Source organism: Diachasma alloeum, unplaced genomic scaffold (genome assembly GCF_001412515.2).
Source record: "Diachasma alloeum isolate Michigan unplaced genomic scaffold, Dall2.0 Dall_scaffold_00288, whole genome shotgun sequence".
NCBI lineage: Eukaryota > Metazoa > Arthropoda > Insecta > Hymenoptera > Braconidae > Diachasma > Diachasma alloeum.
Genome location: NW_021680427.1, coordinates 109,622 through 135,087, shown reverse-complemented (window position 1 = coordinate 135,087; position 25,466 = coordinate 109,622). Strand labels below are relative to the sequence as shown.

Here is a 25,466-nt window from a genome sequence, read left to right as displayed (position 1 = left end):
ATGTAAGGAAGTTTAATTATTCGTGCTGAAGTAATAGCAGTTTCTTCATTCTGTCTCATGAAAATGTACATAAAGATATATTTTAATAAATATTTTTCAATTGAAAGTTGATATTAATTGATTGTTTTCTCGTTTTTTCTTCACCCTATGTCCTTTAATTCTTAAAAAATAATTGGAATTCAGTTGAAGAAATATTTCACATTTGGCTCAGCTGATTCCAACTATTAAGTCTACTCCGGTTGCAGATGAAATAAAAAATTTAAATATGAAAAACATTTCAGGGATTGGCATCAATCATTAGATTATTAATATCTAGAGATATTGCTCCTTAAAATAATTAGGATTTCCTTCTCTTCATTGTAATTTGAAAAATAATGAAACAATTGATGATCTAAATTTTCAATTGATTGCGAATTAAATAATTGACAATGTGCAATTGTCAATTGATTATTAAGGACATAATTCTAAATTTCATAAAAAGCATTTTCAATTAGCCAAATAATCGTCATGTTCCAAACTCAATTGTTGATTGATAAAATAATTCGGAATTTAAATATTTAATTGATGAGTAATTTAATAATTGAAAAATTGTTGAGTAATGTTAACCAGTTGACTACTTCAAAATCTAACTTCATTTCAAATTTATGATTATAAATGCCTGAATTATTTTCATTTCAGGAAATATATGCAGATGAAGAAAAAAATGGAAATATGAAAAACATTTTTATTCCAGAAAATACATGCTTCAATTTCCTAAATATACATTAACAATTATTCCTCGAGGATCGATCGATCGATTATAATCGACATTAACTAATAATAGCTTCATTTGATTTACCTCAAGTCTATAAATTCCTGAGACTTTTCCATTTACTTTTATACAAAATTAATTACATATCATTCAAATAAGACACGAACAGTCTTCTCAAATTCCTCCTAAATTGATAAATTCGCTTTCTTGAGATTATTACACATCAATTAGCTGTTCACCAGAAAGTATTCGGAAAATTGTAAATAAAAATTCTCAACTTCTACATCATATCTCAAATATTAATGATCTAATTCACATTCACCCTTAAAAAATACAATACAAAAGTACAAAAATTCTCAATCACTCGATAAATACTAAATCCCCTACCTCCTAATTTACAATCTTTTCCGAGATAATTTGGTTTCAGTAGTAGAGTCCTTTCCAACGAGCCTGCGAGAACGTCTAGGCTCAACATAACTGGACTCCACAACTTCATCATCACTCCCAACATCCTCCCCCCCATTAATCTTAATCCCTGGGACACTCAAATCCCTAGGCCGAGTGCTCTTCACAGACAGTCTCTCAACTCCTTTGGTAACTGCATCAACCCTCGAACCAGAAGCTTTGACAGACAATCTCTCAACCCCTTCAACAATTTTAGCCACACCAGCATCAATCGACCCCTTCCTGGAGGATCTCCCACTGCCGGAGCCCCTAGAACGTGCTCCAGAAGCTTCCCCACTCCCTCCACGAGTCTCCCCACCCATCATCGCCTTGGCAGCCTCCACGATCCTCTCGACCCCACGAGCATTCATCAAAAAGATATCATCACTTCCCAAAGCCCTCCGACTCCTCCCCCTACTCTTTGATTTCTCATACTCCCTCTTCCCCTCCTCCAACACATCAATCAACTTCTGCAGGACATCATCAGTGATTGGACCCTCCCACTTCCTCCTGAGAGCATGAAGCCTGCGAGACAGATTCGGAGCCACTAGAACCCCCTCATCAACCAACTCCTTGAACCTGAGCGATCGATCCCCACGTTCACCCCCAGATGCATCTTTTCCTGGTGTCGCCTCCTCATCCTGATTAAAATCATCATCTTCAGCGAGTTTCCTGCGCACTGGCTTGACCCTAGTCACTACCCTCTTCTTCCTTTTATCAGGCCCCACGAGAGCTGGACTCAACTCCTCAGGATCGCTCTCAACAGCATCGACAGTGGCTTTGCTGAAATCTAAAATTGGAGCCTGATTCCTCCGAGGAGACCTCGACCTGGGCCTGGGGCTGTTCCCACTGTCTTTAGCTGGAGTGACACACAGAGCATCAGGAGTATTCACCTGGGGATCTAAGTACTCGTCAATATCAATGTCGTTGACCCCTGGAATCACTAGACTGGACCTGGGCAATCCCTCAGGGAAGACCTTCTCAAAGCTATACTCGACGACAATGTCCATCGAGCTCTCGTACACAGGGTGGCACTCAAGCCTATAAATGTCGCAGATCTCCAGTGCCCAGCAGACGACCCTCCTCCCCTCGTCGTAAGTACTGGGGTCCTTCTTCAGGAATCTCACGTAGTCCAGCAGGAAGAGAACGTAATCGATGACGTACTGAAACTGATAGTTGTCCTCCTTCCTGGAGAGGTTCAGCAATCTCTCACTGATGTTCAAAGCCCCCTCGAAATGCTGTCTGGCATAATGCTTGAGGTTCTGAAGACTGTACAGCTGAGCCCTGATGTGAGTGCAAGAGAAAACAAGAAATTTATAAGCCTCGTTGCCACACCTGAAGCACCTGCACTTGTGCTCATGGCTGACGAAGTCAGGGGTTGCGAATTTTTCTCGTCTCAGAATGGGTGAGGAGTCGTTCTGGGGGATGTCCCTGATGGGCTCCACGCCTCGATGGGGTGAGACAGTACTCGTGAATGCCGACGAATCAGGGATCTTCATGAATTCCCTCTGCATGGAGCCCTCGAACATCTCCATCTGCAGGATGAACTCCATCCCCTGGAGCTTGACCTCACAGTCCTCCAGTTGATTCCTCGACAGGTCTATCAAGCAGAGGTACTTGAGCATCTCAGCGACCCTGAGGACTGACATCTTGGGCTGGCAGACCTTGAGACGTCTAGCCAGATGAGCTGTGATCTCTCGAAACGAGAAGAGGGCGTTCATCCGGATGGAGACGTTGCAGGAGACCTCCAGGAGCATGTCCATTTCGTAGAGACTCCACGAGAGGTCCTTGAGGTCACCCGCTGTGTCGTCGATCAGGAGCATTGTGTAGAGGGTGTGGGCGATAATTCCAGTGTATTCGAGATTGTTCCTCTTCTCGGGTGGGTAATTGTGGAAGCGGTGGGCCAGGGCGATGTGCTGACTGAAAATAAACGTCCCACAGTTTTCACTCAGATTAAGAGGTGCTGCAGTAATCCCCTCGTCGAAGAGCTTGTCAGCCTCTCCAGTCCTTCCGATGTAGTAGTAATAGTCTGCCAGACTCATCTTGAACATCGAGATGACTGCTGGCACCTTCGACTCCTTCGAGTTGACCAAGTTACTCGCAATGATCTCTTCTGCATTCTTTATCCAGTCGTCTCTGATGTACCGAGACATCACACTGCGACCTGTGATGTACACGACAGCCTCGAAGTTGTCGGTTTTCACTGCGAGGTCATACCCCATCCTCCAGAATTTAATCTCAAGATCTTTGTAACGATAGAATCGAGAGTATTCTCCAGCCACTATGACAGCTTTGACTGTTGAAGTTCCATCGAAGGAGTTCCATTTAGCCACTGAGTCTGGGGTGAACGACTTCTTCCATAAATTGTAGATGTCCTCTAGTCTTGAAGCAAGTGTCTTCGCAGTCGTAATGTTTATCTTACTGAATCCTGGAACGACGTTGGATCCTGTGGAGCTGATGCCATTCGTGGATGATGCATAAAGCTTGATGTTCGCGTTCTTCATCTCGGTTTTCGTGGCCTCTTCGAGGGATCTGATCTCCTCAAGAGCCTCGTAAAGAGTTAAGTGGGAGAGGAGGTACTGAACGTGCTCGAGACTAGCCCTGTCAAGCTTCAGGGACTTTAATTTCTCGATGGCTTTCCTCAGATGATCAGCGAGCGAGATCTTCGATTGGAAGAGCAGGGAGTGGTGCCCCAGCTGATGCACAGCTGTTCCATAATTGATGGCATCGGCATTCAGGGTTTCGAGGGTATTCAAGACAGCGAGGATGGACTCAGAGAGGTCCAGACTCATTCCAATGTGGGATTTTATCTCCCTGAGGCAGATGTCCTTCAGCTCTTCGTTCTTCAGTCTGATAGGGCCCAGACCCAGAACCCTCAGATCGTCTGAATGCTTCCAGAGGAACTCCACAAGGGTCAGTCCTCTGGAGGATGGATCCTTGTAGTGAATGAAGGACCAGTTACGATAGCCCTTGCACTCTGGGTGCCTCGGGTGCAGGTACACGTTGATGGCAGTGAAGATCCTAGCCTCGTGGAACTGACTGCTCCCATAGCACATGTTGCTGATTCTGTGGAGGGCTAGGGACAGTGGAGGCGTTGGAGTCGACTGGAAGAATAACTTGTCCTCGTCAGTGGCTTTCAGCCTGATAATGCTGCTGGCTAGGAACGTGCAAACCTCCAGGCTCTTCTCGTAATGACTTGAGCTGAAGGTCAGGGAGAAGTTGTAGATCGAAGCTGCTAGGCTGAACCAGTGCTCCTTCCACTTCTCGCAGTTCTTCTCCTGGAGGTCCTGGAGGAGGTCCACACACTGGGAAGAGACTTTCAAGAACAGCTCAAAGAATTCTGGAGGCAATTCTGACTTGGGACAGAGTCGGTACAGCAGGAGCACTATTTTCGACTTCAACTGGCACGACTTCAGCTTGTCCTGGAGGACCAGACAGTTTTTACTGCCACATCTACAGAGGGAATCCACTTGGTAGTTCCTAATGATCTCTGAGAGGTAGTTCACGAGGCTTGCTGTGGTGGTGATCACCTCGGGACTCAGGTGGTCGAAGCTGCTCTGGGGAGACTCACTCCAGAGGGCGAACAGCGCCTCTAGGATTGAGGCAGTTGCGTAGAAGTTGGATTTTATGAGGCTGTTCTCACCGTAGCTCACAATGTGCACTTGGAATTTTCGGGCGAGCTCGACTATCTCCTCGGCATCGTTTTTGGTGAAGTTCGTCTGGGGTCTGACGAAGATTTTGCTGAAGTCCTTGAGGATCTGGTGACATTTCGACGACTCACGACTCTCCAACATGCAGCTGTCAAAGTTCTTCAGCAATTTCTTGAGGATTTTTCTCAGGGTTTCTAGCCTTTTGCTCTTTATATAGTGGAGGGATAGTGTGGAGACGATTTTTGTGAAGTTGTCGTAGGTTGAGAATCTGTTTCGATCGCCCAACTGGAGGTCTGTGGAGCTCAGGGACTTGAGGAAGAACTTGTCAGTGAAATCGTCGAATTCTTCTTTCGAGCACTGCAGGTGTTTCAGGAACTCTGTGTAATGCAGAAGCTTCAGCAAGAGGGACTTGGAGCCATCGGATTTAATGAACTCTTCTATGTTCAGTTGGTACTTGATGACTGTGAGGATTTGCTGGAAGGTGGGGGGAGTCAGAGAGCCTGGCTTCTTCGATCTCAGGAATTTGTCGATTGAGACGAAGAAGATTGAACCGAGCTTTGTGTAGTTGTCGTTGGGGTTTTTACACTCGTCGAGAATCTGGTGGTGCCAGGTGGAGGTCGGCATAAGGTAGTTGGCGATCGTCATGGCTCTCTCGAAGAGCTTCATGCCTAGGAGAACTCGGACTATGTGGTAGAGACTGCAGAAGTAGTCGGATGTGGTGGGGATTGGGGCGAGATCCTTGCAGATTGCTTCTGATAAGTCTGATATTTCGTAGCCTGTTTGGTGATTTGTTGCTGGACATTTTGTGGCTGTTTGGCAGAGGTAGATTAGGAGTCTCAGGAGGGTTTTGACCTGGCTGGCTTTATCTTCGAATCGGTAATTCTGTAAATGAAATTTTTATTGGGATTGAGACGAGTGTGTAGACGCCGAATTGGGAAGAACACTGGAAAGTGAAAGGGAATGAACACTTATGGGCGAAAAAAAAATTATCAATCATTGAATTGTTGATGAAAATCAATCATTTTGGGTGTGATGGAAAATACATTCCTTTTTGTCTGTAATAATGAGTCTGGAACGAGTTGAATCAATGAATTTGTCATTTTGCTTCCGAATGGAAGCTTTGTAATAGTGACTTTTCGATTTCTTAATTTTGGGTGTAAATGCCAGACATGTCATGAAACGTGAAGAAATGAGATTTTTAAAAATTGTCTGCATGTGGGTAGGTAGGTGTGTGCACATGTGTGTTCGTATGTCCAGAACTGTCCCCATAACTCGAGAATTATTGAGGCAAAGATGTTGAAATTCTGGCTGTTAACTGATACTACTGAGACTCAAATTTGTGCTAAATTTCAGCTCGATCGGTTGAGCGCTTCCTCAGATATAGCGATTCTTCGAAAATCGTTTTTTGCCGATATCTCCTGAATCACTCCACCGATTCGATTTTTTTTTCAAAATACTCATTATGATGATACCTATTCAATTGGATTGAAAAAAGACCATTACACCCTCAGCATGGTAGTTTTATTCTCGTTTTTTCATTTTTTCGCTGAAATTGCTTGTTCGCACGATAACTTAAAAAATAATCGAGATAGAAACTTGAAATTTGGTATGATTTTAGGTCATATGGTAACAAAGTTTAGGATTCTGGATGAACGAAATCGTACCGGTAGTTTCGGAGATATTCAACTTTGTATGTGAAACTCTTTTGCTCAATATCTAAAAAACTATTGATCCGACTTCAATTGTTTTTTTTTCAAAATGTGCGTTTTGATGTCATCTATCTATATCCAACAAAATATGGGTACCATCCCATTGAAATTTTTCGAGATATCGTCGTTTTTGTATTTTTTTTGTCGGAATTCTCTTTTGCGCACTGTAACATGGGTAAAAGTCAGGGAAACCTTTTGAATCTTTGGTTTCTAGTGAGAATTGTCAAGGAAGATTTCTGTATCAAATTTTAGGTCGATATATTTGATAGTTCTTGAGAGGGAGCAATTCATCCAAAATTCTTGAGAAAAAAAAATCATTTTTTTGTCATAAAGTATGAGTGGGATTGGCCTTAATATTTTCAAAAAATGGTAATCCTTATGCCTTCATTTTTTGAAAACATACATTGGGATCCATTCGAAAGCCTACTACCAATGAAATTGGTAGAAATGAAAGTAGGAGAAAAAAATAAAATAGAATCAGTCAAAATAGAATTTTTGTAATTGTTCAACTCTAAATTTTGGATTTTTGAAGTTATATCGGTCCAGTATGATCCAACAAGCCCGGAAATGGATTTTTCGACCTCGTCCGGATGTGTGTGTCTATACAGAGAAACAAGCAGTGAACATCTCACTCATTAATTTTTTTTTATACTTTGTTTGCCATCAATAAATTGATGGTGGGCTTCCGAATGGTTTTTAGCGTAATAAAATTTGATTTCAACTTGATATTTCGATTTTTGCTTCTGCTAGAGACCGAACAACGATTTTGAGGTAAAAAAAGAAAAAAATCGATATATCTCGAAAACTTGAATGTATGAACGGGTATATATATTTTGATTGATTAAGATAGAGGACATCAAGATGAATATTCAAAAAAAAAATACTGAAATCGGTTGGATATTTTCCGAGATATTTGGGAAAAAGGGTAAAAAAATAAATTGCTATTACTCAACAACTAATGGACGGATTCAGCTGAACTTTGGCGCAGAGTCAGTCCCAAATTATACCAATAAACTGACAAAATTTCAAATTATTTGGGATGATTTTGCCCGTTTATTCGTCAATTTTAGGAAAAAGTGACCACCGACTGGACATGATCACACACAGACCAATCTGCATCGTTTCCAAGCAAAATTAGCGGGTCGAAAAATCGATCGAATGCAATGCTTCCATTTGGAAGCAAAAAAATGATTTTTTCCAAATATTCATTAACTAAAAAGAAGCATTTATCTTCTTCAAAATCGTATTTCTCCAATGGAGTCATGTCCGGGCGAGTCTGATCAGGTTTCTATTATCACAATGATGTAATATCCTCTGGTCAAGACATCCAAGATTTAATCAAATGCATTTTGATCTTACTGGTTTTGTATTGGAATCAGAAATTTCGTCAACAAAATTTTTGTTGAGATTAAAGCGAGTCTGAAGACTCTTAAATAGGACAACTGCGGAAAATGGGACAAAATGGACACTTTTGACCTTTTTAAAAACGGATAACTCATTGAATTGTTGGTAGAATGAAATAATTTCGTCTATCATGGAACATACATCCCTTCTCATTTGCACTGAGTCTGGACTGAATCCAATTCAGTAGCGAAGTGGTAAAACGGTTCCAGTCGACTTATCTCCCAGTTAAGTTTTTGAGGAATATTTCCGAAACTAAAGAAGATAGCGAAATTTTCGTAATCACATTTGTTGTAGCTCCCAATCGTCTCTACAAAAAAGGTTATAAAGAAAATTTTGTTATCTCCCGTAGATTCGGAGAGGTTCATTGAAAACTGGCCAATAGACAAAATTGACTTGAACCGTTTTACCACTTCGCTACTAAATTGATGAATTTGGTTCTGATTTATGAATATTTAAAGTCAAGTGTTCATTTTACTCCAACGTCCCCTCTATTATCTGCAATACTTCGAGAGTATGGTGAACAGGCCAATTGCTGGACGGTTAATGTCACAATAATGGGAGTTTCGTAGTCGAATCTAAAATAAAAGAATCACTTAAATGGGAATATGATGGCTTCCATACCTTCAAGAACGTTTTAATTAACAGAAAAAAATTATTTGAAGTAAAAATAACAAAACAAAGAATATTTAACTTAAGAAATAGTTGACTACTGCCAGAACCTCTAATTTCTGGATGACTGGGCTATATTTTTTTATTTATTAAATGTCGATCAGTAGAAAAAATAATTGATCACATGATTATACACGAGTAATATTATTGAAAGAGGAAATAATCAGTACAATTTTCAATTTATTCATGTTGAATTCGTCCAGAACTGACCCTCGTCCAGAAATTGACCTGTTTACCCTTAGCAGATTAATATTTATCATTTTTTTTTTTCATTTAGAAGGTAATTTTTTGAACCTTGAAAATGAGACCCCATTTTCTGGAACCGTATCATTTGGTCATAAGATATTCAAGACTTAATGCTGTTAATTGTGCTCAATTTTCCAGTGTAATTAATATTTTTACCTCTATTTCTCTTTGGACTTTTGTGAATTCGTTCGCCTGTATAGCAGCCACCCATTGTTTAGCCTGTGACGACGCATTTCGACTCATTTTCGGTAATTTTCAATTGTTGTTGTATTTACTCCAACTGTAAAAATTTGAATTCGTAACCTATAGGTCGAGTCGAAAGTTATTTGAGATTATTTGGAAATTCGTGACTTACGTTAATCGAAAATTCAGTTCTAACTTAATTAAACACTTTGGAGGATTAAACTGGACGAAAATGATTAATAATATTGATGTTTCAACATTTTTGGAGGGAAAACTGTGGCTCCTGTAGGTTCATCTCGTAACGTTCAATCAACCACTGCCATGTTTGAAATAATAATGCTCCAAAAGTTGTGGATCAACTTTTGAGGTCTTCTGCGCAGCGCTGCAACTCTCTGCCATTTTATTGGTTAAATTCTACCCGGGATTTTGAGTATGGCGTCAGGTTAGGGGTATCCCCCACTACTAGAGAATGCGCAAGAGCGTGCTTGGGGTAGGCTTGAATCTCATCACCATCATAAACATCTGAACACAGACAAGGTTGCCTGATTGGGCGATTCACCGCCAAATGGACGATTTTCAATGTTCATTTGGCGTCTAATAGGGAACTTGCATTTTAGAGTGGTTTTTGAAGCCTTTCCACTCAAGAAACATGAATAGCAACCATATTAATTATGGTATAAACTAATAAATAGGAATAATGGCACGACCAGTCATACCGATAGAGATCATAGCAAAGCACGTCGTTGAACGACTTTTTTGCATAAATTCACTCTAGATAAGTAACCTTTTGTTTATTGGAGAAATGTTAAACCCATCAGTGTATTTGTATTTGGCTACTATATATGACAATAAACACCTTTAAAACACAAAAAAAAGGGAACTTGCATGATTTTTCTATATTTTTATGAATTCCTATTCTAAAAAAAATACACTTAAAGTCGATAACTATCGATATCTCGCAAGTCTGTCACGCTTATTCCTCATTGGTTCCAGTCGTCTGAGGCGGCAAATTTAATCCATGATTAATTTAATTTTGAGATTTTCAATTATGATTGTTACAATTACAGCCCGCTGTAGCGCGCGTTCGGTCTGGTAAAAAAACAAGCAGGGAAAAGCGAGCATATGGCAGCGCGCCATGTGACAGTGAGCATGTCACTGAGTGATATGCTATTTTTTTCGCCATCAATACATTAATGACGGGCTTCCGAATGGTCTGAAATATTACAAAAGTTTATAGCTTTACAACACTGACTAGCAGCAAAAATTTCAAATGGTTACTGCCACCTGCATGGGTGCTATCAAAATAATTCCAATGCCCCGGAAACAATTTTGACGGATGCCATCTAAAAGTCCCCAGCAAGAATGGTAAATATCCGTAAATTTACTGGTAAATTGTTAACTGGGTGTTGTGAATACTTCGTATGAGCGGGTATATGTATTTTCTGTCCAAATTTCAAGTTGATATCTCGATTTCTGCACAAGCTGGAGTGTTTACAAAGTTTTTTTTATAAAAAAAAAAACGGAAAAATGGGAATATCTCGAAAACTTTGTATCAGCTGGTATATATATTTTGATTGATTTAGACAGAAGGCATCAAAACGAATGTTTTGAAAAAAAAAGTGAAATCGGTTGCGTAGTTTTGAAGATATTCCATGTAAAAGATTTTCACAAAAAGTCGAATATCTCCGAAACTATTGATGTGATTGAACCTAGATTCAACACGAAACATTGCTATCATGAGAGGAAGATTCTGTCCAAATTTCAAGTTGATATCTTGATTTTTGCACAAGCTAGAGTGTTTACAAAGTTTTTTTTTATAAGAAAACGGGAATATCTCGAAAACTTTGTATAAACGGGTATATATGTTTTGATTGATTTAGATAGAAGGCGTTGAAACGAATATTAAAAAAAAATCGAAATCGGTCCACTGGTTTTGAAGATATTTGCGGAAAACGATTTAAAAATGAATCGTTTTTTCTCAAAAACTATTGACTCGATCAGGCTGAAATTTTGTACAGAGCTAGTCCTCATTAGGACCTATAATCTGACGTTTCCGATTTTTTGAAATTACTTTAGCCACTGAATTACTCAATTTTCTAAAAATTGTCCACCGGGAAGGTGGCAGTAGACGTGATCACGTACAGAGATGGTCGCTAAACTCCGTATTTTTACGTTTCAGACCATTCCACAGAATTTCCAATCGAAATTAGAGAATGTGAAAATTGAAGGATTGCAATGTTTCCATTCGGAAGCAAAAAGGGCACTTTTTGTAAGAATTGTGGGTAAAAAAACCGCCTTTTTCTCGCCAGTATCATAAAATATTGTACGATACATATCATCGCCCTATAGACAAAGGGGCGTAAGTGCCATAATTTCGTTTTTTTTTTTCTTCGAAGCCAAAGGAGCGTATGTTTTATATCGCGAAATTGAATTTACCGATTTTTTTCAATGTTTTTCACCCAGGTTTAGGCATCTGTCGATAACCGCAGTTTATTCCACGATATTGCAAAAAAAAACGTAAAAAAACCAACAGGAGTTACCTTTTATCGTAAACCGTGAAGCTTCGCGAAGATTATACCTCGCGAGGGTGATAAAAGTCACGAGGCTCATAGATCGCCAGGATCGTACGTCTCGAGGGTCACACCTCGTAAGGGTCATACCGTGTAAGGGATGAATTTTACAAGGGTCAATCTCATTATTTATTGATCTCTATTGAATTCGTCGCGTCATCATCTTTTGTCTTGACATTAACTTGTTTCATTCAACATTCTTAAATGTCAAAATTAATTCAATTGTCTTTGGTAGGTTTTTTGAACTCTTCAGAACAAAATAGTTCTTTTCAGGTGCAACTGGGCTTTTCCGGGGTTCCAAATAATAAAGTGGAGAATCCAATAAAGCTCGATAAATAATGAGATTGACTTCCTCACAATGAAAATGACTTGTGACTTTGGTCTTTTGCAATGTTTGACCCTCGTGAAATTTACTCTTTATGAGGTGTGAGGCTCATGTTTTTGAGTGTCTTAAAATGCCGCGAATCGTACCAAGTGATGTAAAACAATATTTTATGACTCAAGTCCCGAGAACCGTGTTCTAACCAAATAAAGTGAAGTTAAAATTCGCGGTTTATCTGTCCTCGGGATATAATATACTATTTTTTATGATATTCATGTGTCTAATACTGCGTCTTCGTCAGTCGGAATAAAATAAAACATTCTAGTAACCGAAAATTGCAAGCATTTCGAAGTAATGTGTTGTGCCCCAAAATAATGTGGTAATGTTAAGTAATAATTTATTTACAAAAGTGAAGAAGTAGAACGATGAACTGAGTTCAACTTACGTTACGCATTGTTTCACTAAATCAGCGTTCATGTGCAACACTAATTATTATATAAGCTGGACTCACGAATATTCGGGAGTTCAGTCGTTAACGTAAATCAAGCTTAATACCTATTTTGTATCATCTTGTAATTTCTACATAATCGTCCCGTCTGGATAATTATGAGTTAGTTTAAATAAATAAAACACCTCTTTTTCTACCAAGTAAAATACCGGATTCCAGTATTTACCCACTATAGGGAGATTCATCTCAAAATAGCAGAACCCAGGGAATCATCCCTAACAAATGTAAAAAAACCCGGCGAGGTAATTTACGTAAATGTCGTTGGTAAAAATTTGGAAACTGTAATTTACCAACGTAATCTACACGCCCAACCCTGATTGTCACGATTGAAGTCTAATCAGACTCGCCTGAGAATGACTCGATTGGAGAAACACGATTTTGAAAAAATAAATGCTTCTCTCAAGCAAATGAATATTTGGCAAAAAAAATTTTTTCTCAATGTAGCATCCGAGAGGCCGATCTGTTATTTCGGCCTCTCGAGAAGTTGATTCGGGGCAACCAATAGGAATAATGGAATGTGAGGAAATAAAAAGGCGGGAGACGAAAAGATAGACGATAATGTTTGATAAAATTAATGTATTTCTTTCTTTAAATTTTTTCATTAAAAACCTAGATGCTGGAATGCGAATCATCTACATGGTGTGACAGATATAATATATATATTTATATATATATTTATATATTCTTTTATATGTAAAACTACTTACAATATCTCCGTACATAACTACTCATTTTTTGTATTTTTGTTTTCCAAAGAGTCAGTGATTTAACGCAATGTAACGTGTTATTAAATATTAATGTGTGGGTATAATTAATTGATTTTGGATCAGTTGGAAAGGGAATAAACGGATTAAGTCAAAGGTTGTAAGAATCTGTCTGAACACATTTCACAGAAGAATAGTACGTTTTTTGGGATAAAATTCAGCCATTTCATCAACAATTCATTGAAGTATCAACATTTCTTGAAAATATTAATTTGGTCTGCTCTCTGTTTCGAGGAAAATGTCAATTTTTTCTGCGGCTCATAAACATTTCTGTAGAAGAGGTCACATATTCTTCCTCTAACTCTCCTCCATCCAGAGATATTTACGAAATACTCGATAGAATTATTGTTTCTGCAGTAAGTTGAGATGAAAAATTCAAGACATTTTTTAAAGATTACTATATTTTCTGTAAAAAGGTCTTCATATTTCTCGTTAAACCACTTACTCATGAATCCATTCACGAAATGAGAAAATTTGTTTCCGATTCGTCTTCTTCTACTACATCTTCTGCATTTACTTTGACATCGAGTGATTTTAGATGAAAATTGCAAGACACCTTTTTTGAAACTGACAAAATTCCTTAATAAAAGATGATGACATTGATCCCTAGACCCACTTCATACCAAAATAATTGAAATTAGAAATTGACTTCAACCATTTCATCATTTCCGCTCTGACCGCATAGGAAGAAAAATGAAACGAAGATGAAAATACCAGTCTGTTAGAATACCAAACGTCACACATCTCACAACTCTCTATTAACGGAAAGGACATTTTTTACTTGAATAAAAAAATTAATAACCCATTGAATTGTTGATGCAACGAAATAATATTGCCCATTTGTCATGCAATGAAATAATTTTACTCATTTGTAATGAGTCTGGACTGAATTCAATTGCCGAATTTAGTTGTGACTTATGAATATTCCTCTACATCGATCTTGACATCGAGTGATTTTAGAAGAAAATTCCAAGGCGCCTTTTTTGAAGCGGACAAAACTCCTAAAAAATGTCTCGACATAAATAATATGTCTTGTCTGGAATAATTGAAGAAATTCCATTGACTTCAACCATTCTATCACTTCCACTATGACCCCATAGGAAGAAAAATGAAACGAGGATGAAAATACCAGACTGCTCTGCATGCACAAATGTCACGCATTTCACATCTCTCTATCAACTGAGTGAACATTTTTGACTCTTTCAAGAATTTATATAAATTAAATTTATATAACTTATTGAATTGTTGATGGACTGAAATTCTTCTGTCTCTCATGGAAAATACATTCCAATTGCAATGAATTGTAATGATTGTTTTTCCCATTTGTAATGAGTCCGGACTGAATCCAATTACCGAATTTGTTTGTGACTTATAAATATTCTTCTACAATTTACCTGGACATCGAGTGATTTTCGAAGAAAATTTCAAGACATCTTTTCTGAAACTGGCAAAATCCCTAAAAAAATGTCTTGACATTTACTCTTAGAACCACTTCATACCAAAATAATTGAAAAAATTCTATTGACTTCAACCGTTTCATCACTCCCGCCCTGACCCCACAGGAAGAAAAATGAAACGAGGATGACAATACCAGACTGCTCTGCATGCACAAACGTCACGCATTTCACATCTCTCTATCAACTGAATGAACATTTTTTACTCTTTCAAAAATTTATATAAATTAAATGTATATATAACTTATTGAATTGTTGATGGACTGAAATTCTTCTGTCTCTCATGGAAAATACATTCCAATTGCAATGAATTGTAATGATTGTTTTTCCCATTTGTAATGAGTTCGGACTGAATCTAATTACTGAATTCGTTTGTGACTTATAAATATTCTTCTGCAATTTACCTTGACATCGAGTGATTTTCGAAGAAAATTTCAAGACACCTTTTCTGAAACTGGCAAAATCCCTAAAAAAATGTCTTGACATTTACTCTTAGAACCACTTCATACCAAAATAATTGAAAAAATTCTATTGACTTCAACCGTTTCATCACTCCCGCCCTGACCCCACAGGAAGAAAAATGAAACGAGGATGACAATACCAGACTGCTCTGCATACACAAACGTCACGCACTTCACATCTCTCTATGAACCGATATCCATTGATTTTCCACATAGTTTTTCAAATATCTCGCTCTACTTTTGATAAAATCGAATTATTTACAAAATGTACAGACCAAACATCATTTTTGTTCCAATAACCTCTCACCAGTATCAGAATATTCCAGATTAGTCCAAATCTGTTCTCCTCCCAAGAATTTTTCTTATTTCCCTCATTTTTCTTATATAAACTATCTACATAAACTTTTAACCTTGTGTTCTGCCCTCACTTCAAGCTATAAAATCATTCATAGTCATCACCAATGAATCCACAAACTCATCTTTGAGAGTTGTCCATAGATCATTCATGTACAGTGCAACAAGAATAATTACCATCGACACTGAAGATTATGTTGTTCCTGTTGTTAACTACTGTACATATTTATCTCTCCCCGTCTAATCGTAATTTTTGATACTTTTATCAGTCAAAAAATGCAAAAGACCAGATGATCTGCTCTTCCTACCCACAATTTTCAAACTAAAAGAAGAAAAACATATCGAAGCACAAAAATTCGTGAAAAATACGATTGATCGGCAAGTGGGATCAAGACAATTGTCCCTGGAGTCATCCAAGACATAAATTAAAACCATATATTAATAAATTATATTTCATATAAATATTTCCAAAGGGACGTAGTCTTGGTCCCGCGATGCACTGAAAAATAATCCCTCCACTGGACAATCATCTCAACCCCATCCTCTTCTATACGAAAATAGAAAAGAAAGCTTTTTCACACTTCGTCCCTAATCATTCATCCCTACACTCAAACGTGTTATTTTGATACTGCAACTGTAATCACTGGGAAAGCCTTAATCGTCCAAGCAACAAATATAATTGAATAAGCATAATCAGACGATAATGAAACCAAAAAACCGGGAAATAATTTGAAAAATCTGCTAAACCTCACTTACAAATCCCTAACAATAAATCATAACTAAATAATTTAACTGGATTCTACCTCCAACCGAAGAAAAAAAATGATCAATGACTCGCATGTAGAATATTTACAATGCACTATGAGTAATAGCTAAACGAAAAAATTCTCACAAAGTAAAAAAAAAGAAAGATGAATCAAGTGAACGAGTGACTGAACTAATTTCATACACAGTAAAATAAAACGAATTAATCGAACCAATTCACGTTGCACCACTGGCATCACCGAGTCTGTCAGTGCAGGGTCTCTTGGAGTTGTCCTTGTGTGCTTGCCCAGTGGAGGTTGACAATTTTCTCTTGTGTCCAGAGGAAGACCTGCTGGAAGATCTGCTGTGATGTGACTTGCCCTCATCACTGCGTCGATGGGAGGATGAGCTGGAGCCCTTGGGCCTGTCCTTGCTGTGACTCCTGGACGAAGACTCCTTGTGTTTGTCTGACCTCCTGTCACCCTTGCTCGAGTACCCAGAGGTGGATTTACTCGATGAACGATGGGATTTCGAGGAGCTCTCCTTGTGATTCGATCTCTTGTGATCTCTCTCTCTCCTATCACGATCCCTCCTCTCCTTGTGCCTCTCCTCCCAGTCCTTCTTATCCCTGCTGTCCTTGGAGGAACTCGAGGGCGATATTATCCTCTCCTCCTTCTTCCTCTCGCATTTTTCCTCTGGATTTCCAGCAGCATTTTCCTGAATATTGACTTCTGCCACAGGATGTTTCCCCTCAGGACTTGTCCCACTCTTGGGGAAAATGAAATTGGGACCTTCTGTCCATGGAGATGACTCTGGTGACTCCGGCTCAGGTGGTGGAGTAGTCGGTGGCGGTGGAGGAGGAAGTGGTGGTGGTGAGAGAAGGGGCAAGGGAGGTAGTGCCTTTCCCGAAGGATCCTCCTGCACCTCCATCTTCCCTCGCTCTCTCGCCTCCTCCTCAGCCATCTCCACAAGGGCCTTAACAGCATTCTCAGTAGCCAGCTCCATCTCCGACATGAAAGCCACCACAGTTTCATTCTGCAGGAGCTTAAAATAGTTCTCACATCGACTCGAGTCGTCCTCAAAGCGCTTAACCGCCAATTCCCGACACTCTCTCTCAATTTTCTCGACAACTTCCTTCGATGCTTCAGAGACCCCCAGCCTGAGTGACTGGCAGACCTCATCGACATCTGTTTTTGATTTATAAATGGCTATTTCGAGGGCCTTATCCACCACCTCAGTAGCATAAATCTTCCCCACTGATTGTCTGACCTCCACCAGGTCGTTATCAAGTGTCATGGGAACCGCAGGCTCTGCTGGAGGCTCAGGCACCTGGCACTCCTGCTGCTCCTGAATGACCTGAGGGAGTGGCTCCCCCACAGCATCCCCTCCTCCCTTCTCCTCCTCCTTCGCCCCAGAGCTGTGCCTCCTCTCCTCCCCATGTTTCTTCTTCTCCGACCGACTGGATGTCGACGAGCGTCTCTCAGACTTTCTGTGCTTGTCATCGTGCTTCTTCCCACTGTCAGATCGCCTCCTCTCCCCGTCACTCCTCTTGCTCTCCTTCAACGTCACCCCCTCATCCCTCGACTCCTTCCTCTTGATATCCCCCCTGACATGCTCCCTGCTCTTGTGCTCCTCCTTGCTCCTCTTCCTCGCATGCTGAGGATCGGACTTCTTGAGATTCCCCTGATACTCAGCAGCCCTCTCCTTGGCCTTCTTCTCAGCCATGTGCTGCCTGTCAGCATTCTCCTTCTGCTCGTCCTTCAATTCCTTGAACTTTATGGTATTCTCAGGTATCGATCGATTGTGCCTGATGCTGCCATGCACCACTGGGTCAGGATAGTACTGCTTGAGCCTCACGTGCCATGCCACCGACGAAACAGCTGATATCGTCCGAAACTGATGGATAATATTCCTGGGCAAAAAGTAAATGTCATTGTCGTAGAGATTGACCTTGGCATAACGAATGCCCTGTCTCCTCAGTTGATTCAGCTTGGCATCCTCGATCCACTGGACACACTGGGATATCGGTGGCTCGTGGAGATCCAGCTGGAGCTTCTCCACGAGATCCGGAAAATCCCCAGCGTAAAACGCCACAACGTCCTTGGTTATCCTGTTGTACTCGTAGGGCTGCCCGCCGTGGATGGCCTTCAGCACCCCCACAGCTGCTGTCGTCATTCTGTCGAGACCGTGGCCCACGTGGTCTGCATGGGCACGTGTGCGATCCTCAAACATGTACTCTCGAGCCTCTGACAGACGTGGAAGGTACTGGAGATTCCTCAGCTCGTTTATCCCCGTTCTTCGACGTTTGCAGGGGCTCTTGTTCATGTCTGCTGTGGGCACCAGCTGTTCACCAGGTCGTATCCACAGGATTGGGCCGTCGTTGGACTCCTGAGGGGTCTCCATCTGCACCACTGACAAAGGCCCCCAGGGCATCGTCAGCTTCAGGAATGGGTCCTCCTCAAGTCGCTGGAGGAGGTCTGGAAAGTAGCCCCCCACCTCCTCGTGAACTGTGCCAACGAGGCTTATCTGGTGAAGAGGGCCATACCTGACTGTTCCATTGTTGTAAGCCTTGTAGACTTGCTCTTTGTACTGCAGCATCGTCGTTGTCTCGATGTCACTGTTCCTCCCCAGGACTCCATTCTTCACGGTTAGAGTTGGGTAATGACTCGCCATGTGGTCCAGCAGGTCTGGCAGATAGGCTGCTGCATTGTGAACAATTCCCATGACGTTGTAAGCATTTCCATTCTCGTCCTCACCGAAGACTACTTTGAAGAACTCATGGGCGAGCTCGTCGATCTCCTCTTTGGGGAGAATGTCAATCTCGTCCTGGTACATGTGGACAACAGTTGCTCCACCGTTTGGGTAGGTCTCGATGTGGATGAACCTTCGGTACTTCAGGCCCTCGAGTTGATCGGATTTGATTATGGATTTGTTGAGGGTCTTGCTGGCTTTAGTCTGCAGGTTTATCCGGAGGTTCTCGTCTGCTGCGGACAGGGGAGTTGGGAATTTGTGGTCCTTCAGGGAGGCCTTCAGGGAGTGGCTACTGCTCTTGTCTCTTCTGCACTGGACTCCTATGCTCGCTCGTTTTATCTTGCTTCGTTTGTAGCAACGAGAGCAACGGTGTCTGTCACTGTGGTCTCTGCTGGCTTTTTCGGTGGTCATTGTGGAGGAGGTTGACGTCGTTGATGAGGATGATGAGTGGATTCTCGATAGCTCCTGGGGGGGCTTCGTCAGGGTGGAGGTTGGCAGGTGGACAACCAACTCCTCAGGTCTGTCTGGGGGCTCCTGCTTTATCATCTTCGTCTTTTCGTCCTCGTCTGGCTTAACTTGGACCTCTGGCTCTCGTTTTATCGTCTCTGATGTGTTGTACTTGGCTGTGTCCATGGAAACATCAACGTTTGATGGGGGAAATGGGGGATTGGAGGTGTTGTGGCGATCGGTTGACACTCTGGGTGGGTAATCTGGGCTTCGTGGACTCGTTATAATGTCATTGCTTGTTTGTGGGCTCTCACCCAACTGTGGCGTTTTACTCGACACATTGCCGCACTCGTCCAACTTAACCGGTACTATCTTGCCGTCGAGGGCTGGATCGATGCCAAATGTTATAGGGTTAGCCTGAAAAACAGGGAAATTGCGTTAGACATTTATAGATCATTTTTTGCGGCAATTGGGTAATTAATCAATTGAGTTTGATGGGTTTCTTACGTTTTGAGAAGTTGAGAAGACCTCGGGGAGGTGATCCACTGGTGATTTCGTGGCGGAGGTGTCTGAAAAAAATATTCAATTGGAGACTGACCAGGTTTATTATGTAAAGACGATGGATACCAGAATTTTCGGTTTTTTTGGGAGGTAAATGGGGATTGCAAGACTGCAATGTTGAGGGATAACAGACAGCGAACGATTTTTCAATGTTTTGAAATAAATTTTTTCTTTGGAAGTTATGAATATTTTTCAAAATCACCACACAGTGATCTATACCATCACGTTCTGGAGGTCAATGTGCTTCATTTTTTTTAATATCCTGGAGGAAGTGATGCACTGGAAATTTCATGTCATTATTTGTTAATTTGTTCATTTAATTGGTGTTTAATGGACCAACAGTCGAAGTCAATAATAGGTAGTGAAAAAGAATAGACAAGCGTAATACAAATTAATTTATTTATTTATTAACTAATTATAATTGTTTGGATGGGGATTTCAATCAGAGACTGCTAAGGTTTATTATGTGAAGACGATTGACACCAGAATTCTTATTTTTTGGGAGGTAAATGAAGCATTGTAAGACTACGATGTTTAGGGAGCACACAGCCAACGATTCTTAAAATTTTTGAAATAAATTTCTTATTAAAAGTTCCTAATATTTTTCAAAATCAAAACACATTGATCTTTAGCATCACTTTATGAAGATCAACTTGTTTCATTCTTTAAAAATATCCGCGATGAAGTGATGCACTGGAAATTTCATATCATGTTTTGTAAATTTATTTATTTAATTGGTGCATAAAGGATCAATAGTAACGCAAATTAGTTTAATTAATTACAATTGTGTGAATGGAATTTTCATTTGGGGACTGACAAAGGTTTATTATGTAAACTTTACGTAAACACTGTAAAGACGATAGATACGAGATTTTCATTGTATTTTAAGAAGTAAATGAGGAATTTTAAAACTACAATATTGAAGGCTAACAGATAGTCATCGATTCTTAAAAATTGTTGAACAATTTTTTATTAAAAGCTATCAATATGTTTAAAATCAAAGCATTGATTTTTATCATCACCTTCTAGAGGGCAAAGTACTTCAGTTTTGGAAAATGTCCTCGAGGAGGTGATGCAACTAAACATTTCCTGTCAGAGTTGTCTATAAAAATATTTAATTGAAAATTGACGAGGTTTATCACGTGAAAACAATGAATACCAGAATGTTATTGTTTTTTAAGAGGGAAATGAGTGATTCCAGATTCTTCAAAATTTCCAAATAAATTTCCTGTGTGAAAGCTATCAATATTTTTGAAAATCAAAGCACATTGATCTTTATCATCACCTTCTAGAGGTCATTGTGCTCCAGTTTTGAAAAACTTCCTCGAGAAGGTGATTCGCTAGAGATTTCAAGTCAGAGTTGTCTAAAAAAAATATTTAATTGAAAACTGACAAAGTTTATCACGTGAAGCAGGGTTAGGGTTCTTTAAAAACCCTAACCAAATTTTCTGTTTGAAAGCTATCAATTATTTCAAAATCAAAGAGATCAATGTGCTTCATTTCTAAAAAAAACGTTGACGACTTTTGACGTGAAATTTGCTAAAAAAAATTACAGCAATAAGCAACCTTCTGCTACTCCTCAAAATTTAATCTTAGAATCTAATCAGATAAAGGTAAGGGACGACAAACAGAAATGTAAATACCCCAGTGTATGTTACTACCACCAGTCTAATAAATAAACGATATCCAAGATTAAAACCCTCTAAGTAAATTTTTTAAAAATGGGAATTGGCATGGAATTGACCCCAAAACATTCATTGCAACAATCAATGTACATTGATCCCATCGCCTTCTAGAGATCAATGTGCTTTATTTCTAAAAATCGTCGATACCGTTTGACGTGAAATTTTCTAAAAAATTATAGCAACAGGCAACCTTCTGTTACTCTTCAAAATATAATATTAGAAACCACTCAGGCAAAGCTAAGGGACGGCAAACAAACATGTAAATACCCCAGTGTAAGTTACCACCACCAATCCAGTAAATAAACCAGATCCAAGATTACAAACCTCTAAATAAATTTAAAAAATGGGCATTGTCAGAGAGTTGACAATTTTCTGTTTTAAAGCTATCAATATTTTTCAAAATCAAGGTACATTGGTCTTTCCCATCACCGAGAGGTCAATGTGCTTCATTTCTAAAACACGTCGATGACTTTTCAGGTGAAATTTGCTACAAAATTATGGCATTCAGCAACCTTCTGTTCCTCCTCAAAATGGAACATTAGAACCTAGTCAGGCAAAGCTAAGGGACGACGAACAAAATGTAAATACCCCAGTATAAGTTACCGCCACCAATACAGTAAATAAACCATACCGAAGATTACAACCCTCTAAATACTTTTAAAAAATCTGGTATTATCATGAAATTGACCCCAAAACAATGAACAAATGAATAATTTACCCTCTCGAGGAAGACAGGGGGACATTTCCGCGTCGTTGCAGGCACTTCCAGGCATGTCGCATGATTCTGAAAGACCAGTCTGCAAACACTTACTGACATCACACGATTCCATCATGCTGATTATTGTGTTATTGACAACAGTGTCATCCGCATTTCCATCATCACTTGACACTGATGTTTCGGTTAAAACAATGTTTCTCGGTGACGCTGATGGTAAAACCGTGGGCGTCCCGCTGGGCGTCTTTATCGCATCACTTTTTGGGGTATTGTTGGAATTTCCAGGGGTTTCAGTGTCTGTCAGTTGTTCATTTACACGAGTTGGTTCATTGTTGCGGGAATTGTTAGTGGGATAGGGCACTGGGAGACTGTTTAACTCACTATTGACATTGTATTCCTTGTCTGACACGGTGATAGTATTCTCCTCGGATGCCATCTTGATTCTTTAGCCCTCCAGCGCTCCCCCGGCCCCTCTCGACGTTCTTGTGGCCCGTGACCCAACTATTTCCCATTTCCGTGGAGATTGTCTTGTGGAGCAGCTATCCTATTGGGGGAATCGACGCCATTTCTCGGCGATAGGAGAATTCTATTGGCCCTGGCATGCGTGCACGAGAATTACGGAGAATGCATGCTTTTTTGGTTTTATTTTTTTTTATTTGTAATAAATGTAATAGTTACTTCTCTCGGTTTTCTTTTGAATAGTGAGGTATGTGGAAATTGGTTTCAGTCTTCTGTTTGCCTGGTTCCGTTGGGGAGATGGAAATTTATGCGTGGAGGGGGGGGAATGTGTGGGTTTTTTAAAATGCTTATCTCGTCACTTGTGGGGAAAGTGAAATTTTATGGACGCTCTGCGGCCGCACAATATAGGGGAGGTTGAGGTAAAACGGACACTTTTGACTTTTTTTAAAATGTTAATAAGGGATTGAAATGTTGAAAAAATTCAATAATTCTTTTTCAACACAAAGAACAATTCTTTCCCTTTGTGACGAGCCTAAACTGAGCTCAATTGATCAATTTTTTCTGAGTTATGAATATTTAAAAAAAAGTCTGAAGTGTCCGTTCTACCCCACCCTCCTCTACTTTTCATGCATTGTGATGAAAAATATCGTTCAATACTCACGAGAAAAGTGTCGCCTTCGGCTCATGCTATAAACCTTGCACGCGCCAAAAAAACACTTTCCGCACTCGTGTCGAAATTTACTATTTCGGCCTTGAGACAAAAATAGCTATTTTGTCATTCCGGCCGTAAGGCAGGACTGGGCTTGTACATTATCTCGACGGGGTTTTTACATTTTTTACATTACTTCGAAAAACTTGCAATTTTCGGTTACTAGAATGTTTCATGTTATTCCGACTGACGAAGACGCAGTATTAGACACATAAATGTCATAAAAAATAGTATATTATATCCCAAGGACAGATAAACCGCAAATTTTAACTTCACTTTGTTCGGTTAGAACGCGATTCTCGGGACTTGGGACATAAAATATTATTTTCATCACGCTGTGCGAAAAAGTAACTTTTTAGGCATGCTTCGCGTGCCTAAAACGTCCCTTTTCCACACATTGTGATGAAAAATATCGTTCGATACTCGTGGGAAAAGTGTTTTTTGACTCGTGAGATTATATCACTCGCCTTCGGCTGGTGCTATAAACCTGCCACGAGCCAAAAAACTCTTTTTCATCACGCTGTGACGAAAAGTGAACTTTTCGGCACGCTCCGCGTGCCTAAAAGTCCAATTTCCGCCACATTGTGATGAAAAATATCGTTCGATACTCGTGGGAAAAGTGTTTTTTGACTCGTGAGATTATATCACTCGCCTTCGGCTCGTGATATAAACCTCCCACTCGCCAAAAAACACTTTTTTGCACTCGTTACAAAATATACTATTCCGCATTCGTAATGAAATATACTATTACATCACGTGGTACGATTCGCGGCATTTTAAAAATCTCAAAAACATGAGCCTCATACCTCATAAAGAGTAAATTTCACGAGGGTTAAACGCTGCAAAAGACCAAAGTCACATATCATTTCCATTGTGAAAAAGTCAATCTCATTATTTATCGAGCTTTATTGGATTCTCCACTTTATCATTTGGAATCCCGGAAAAGCCCAGCTGGACTTGAAAATAACTATTTTGTTCTGAAGAGTTCAAAAAATCTACCAAACACAATTGAATTAATTTTAGCATTTAAGAATGCTGAATGAAACAAGTTAATGTCAAGACAAAAGATGATGACGCGACGAATTCAATAGAGATCAATAAATAATGAGATTGACCCTTGTAAAATTCATCCCTTACACGGTATGACCCTTACGAGGTATGAACCTCGTGACTTTTATTACCATCGCGAGGTATAATCTTCGCGAAGCTTCACGGTTTACGATAAAAGGTAACGTCGACCTGTTTTTTCCATTTTTTACATTTATTACGTAAATTAACGGGTAATGGGTAACGAGTTTTTTACAATGTCATGTAAAAAACTGCGGTTATCGACAGATGCCCATTGTTGCCTGCAGCCATTATGACAAAGAATATTGTTCGTCACACGACATAATAGTATATTACGTGCTAAGGCGGAGAAGTGCTGAATTCAACGCTGGTGGAGTACAGGCGCACGAGGCACGTGAGTCGGAGACGAGGCCGCCTTCGGCGGCCCCCCCCACTGAAGAAAAAACAAATTGCAAAAGAAAAAAAAAATCAAATGCATTTAAATTTCCCCGCCACAGCCGGGGAACAACAACTCCAAGAGAAGCCAACAAATCACCATCATCTCTCTGTAATCGCATTCCCCAACCTGTGATCAACGACATCTCACCAATTCCACTTCATGATGTCTCACCAGATCCTGCTCCAAATCTACAGTTGAATCAACTTCTACGTTCCCATCCAAATATCAATCTCAATTTTTACAATTGCTCAAATTTTAAAGTATTTGATAAAGAAAATAAGGAAAATAAGTGAATCTCGAGATCTTAGTTGAGATAGATGGGCATAACTGATTGTTTTGTTAGATTTTATTATTTAAACTATGAGTATTATTCTTGCGTTTACGTTGTAGTTTATTTCA

The 25,466-nt window shown here is 39.8% G+C and overlaps 2 protein-coding genes across 2 annotated transcripts; both read right to left on the bottom strand.

The window, feature by feature from the left end:
* Window positions 1-706: 706 nt before the first annotated feature.
* Window positions 707-9,365, bottom strand: LOC107038835. The gene is made up of 3 exons (XM_015258136.1): window positions 9,229-9,365; window positions 9,030-9,153; window positions 707-5,727 (listed from the first exon to the last, which is right to left on the bottom strand). Exons 2-3 carry the CDS (start codon window positions 9,114-9,116, stop codon window positions 1,147-1,149), a joined length of 4,668 nt encoding a protein of 1,555 aa, XP_015113622.1. The 5' UTR covers window positions 9,117-9,153; window positions 9,229-9,365; the 3' UTR covers window positions 707-1,146.
* A 3,652-nt stretch (window positions 9,366-13,017) lies between these two features.
* Window positions 13,018-22,828, bottom strand: LOC107038827. Its single transcript, XM_015258126.1, has 3 exons — window positions 22,396-22,828; window positions 19,939-20,000; window positions 13,018-19,848 (listed from the first exon to the last, which is right to left on the bottom strand). Exons 1-3 carry the CDS (start codon window positions 22,826-22,828, stop codon window positions 16,471-16,473), a joined length of 3,873 nt encoding a protein of 1,290 aa, XP_015113612.1. The 3' UTR covers window positions 13,018-16,470.
* Window positions 22,829-25,466: the final 2,638 nt, after the last annotated feature.

Excerpts from the sequence above, each read along its gene's own strand:
- LOC107038835 (XM_015258136.1), bottom strand. The coding sequence starts at position 9,116 with ATGAGTCGAAATGCGTCGTCACAGGCTAAACAATGGGTGGCTGCTATA. Across the intron at positions 5,728-9,029 it reads AAGTCCAAAGAGAAATAGAG|AATTACCGATTCGAAGATAA; the intron begins GTAAAAATATTA and ends TTTCATTTACAG.
- LOC107038827 (XM_015258126.1), bottom strand. The coding sequence starts at position 22,828 with ATGGCATCCGAGGAGAATACTATCACCGTGTCAGACAAGGAATACAAT. Across the intron at positions 20,001-22,395 it reads CCCCTGTCTTCCTCGAGAGG|ACACCTCCGCCACGAAATCA; the intron begins GTAAATTATTCA and ends TATTTTTTTCAG. Across the intron at positions 19,849-19,938 it reads TCTTCTCAACTTCTCAAAAC|GCTAACCCTATAACATTTGG; the intron begins GTAAGAAACCCA and ends CCTGTTTTTCAG.